This window comes from Plasmodium inui (genome assembly GCF_000524495.1).
Source record: "Plasmodium inui San Antonio 1 unplaced genomic scaffold supercont1.7, whole genome shotgun sequence".
NCBI classification, from domain to species: domain Eukaryota; phylum Apicomplexa; class Aconoidasida; order Haemosporida; family Plasmodiidae; genus Plasmodium; species Plasmodium inui.
The window spans coordinates 471,526-472,597 of record NW_008481841.1 but is presented as its reverse complement, the minus strand read 5'-3'; the positions used below and the strand labels follow the sequence as shown (position 1 = coordinate 472,597).

General features: G+C 41.2%; 1 protein-coding gene across 1 annotated transcript; it reads left to right on the top strand.

Annotated features, from left to right (window-relative positions):
- Window positions 1-68: 68 nt before the first annotated feature.
- Window positions 69-626, top strand: C922_02136 (hypothetical protein; the record flags this gene model as incomplete). The annotated part of the gene is made up of 2 exons (XM_008817735.1): window positions 69-223; window positions 392-626. The coding sequence occupies 2 exons, from the start codon at window positions 69-71 to the stop codon at window positions 624-626; spliced, it is 390 nt and encodes a 129-aa protein (XP_008815957.1).
- Window positions 627-1,072: the final 446 nt, after the last annotated feature.

Here is a 1,072-nt window from a genome sequence, read left to right as displayed (position 1 = left end):
TGTTCTATGCCCTTTTAAAAAGCGCCATTTGTGAAATCAAAGAATTAAGTTATCACGAATTTCACCGAATGTTAACCACAGAGAAGAAGGATACAAAAAAAATATATGCTTTTGATAGTAAGCCAAATGTCAAAAACGCAAATTATTTTCAGGATTTCTTACATTTGAAGACTGATGTCGATTTTGTCCTATATGTCTATGCCAAGTGGGATACGGACTCCAAGTACTGTTTGGGATGCTCCTCATGGGGCAGACACACGCGCGAGTGTGCGAGTAACCAAGTGCACACGGATCTATTGGAACATCGTCATGCATGTGTGTGTGTACCCTTCTGGTCCTCGTGACTTCCCCCCCTATATCCTTTTACTTCTTTCCCCTCCTCCTTGTGCAGCAACCTGATAACCGTTTTCCGCGAAGTTGCAAGAATAATCGCGGAAAATAAAATAAAAATTGATTTTTACGCCTTCAACATTGATAATGCCAAGGAGTTGTGCAATTTTATGAATATCAAAACCCTTCCAGTTATACTATACGTCTCATCTGTGCATAAAAAGAAATACAACTCCCTCCTTTACAAAGCTTTGAGCTCGAGCAAGGATGTGAAAATAAGCAACGCCTTCAGGTAAAGCGCAAAAAAAAAAAAAGAAGAGGGAGCACAAATCGGTGCGTATTACTAACATAATAGCTCATTCCCTCTTGAATGGTCATTGGAACCTTCATTGCGTAGTTATCTGCGAACGTGTCTGCTTAATTGTCATGCGTTCATTTTTGCAAAAGGTTATGTGTCATTTCATTGTTCCTTGTTATTTACTCCCTGACTGCACATTTGTCCAATTTTGCGGATAGAATTACTGTGTCTCGTTGGCTCGATGGAGTCCGTCATTGGCCCTTTCTGTGCAGTACATATACGTCATTTCCCCCGTTCACCCCCCCCTTTTTTTTTGCGTCTTTTTTCCGCCTCTTTTCACCCGTTTTTCATTCCTTTTCTTCCCCCCTCGAAGGTACAATGGTGACATGTACTGCTACGATTACATCGTGGAATGGATAGAGGCACATCACTACTTCACCAGAG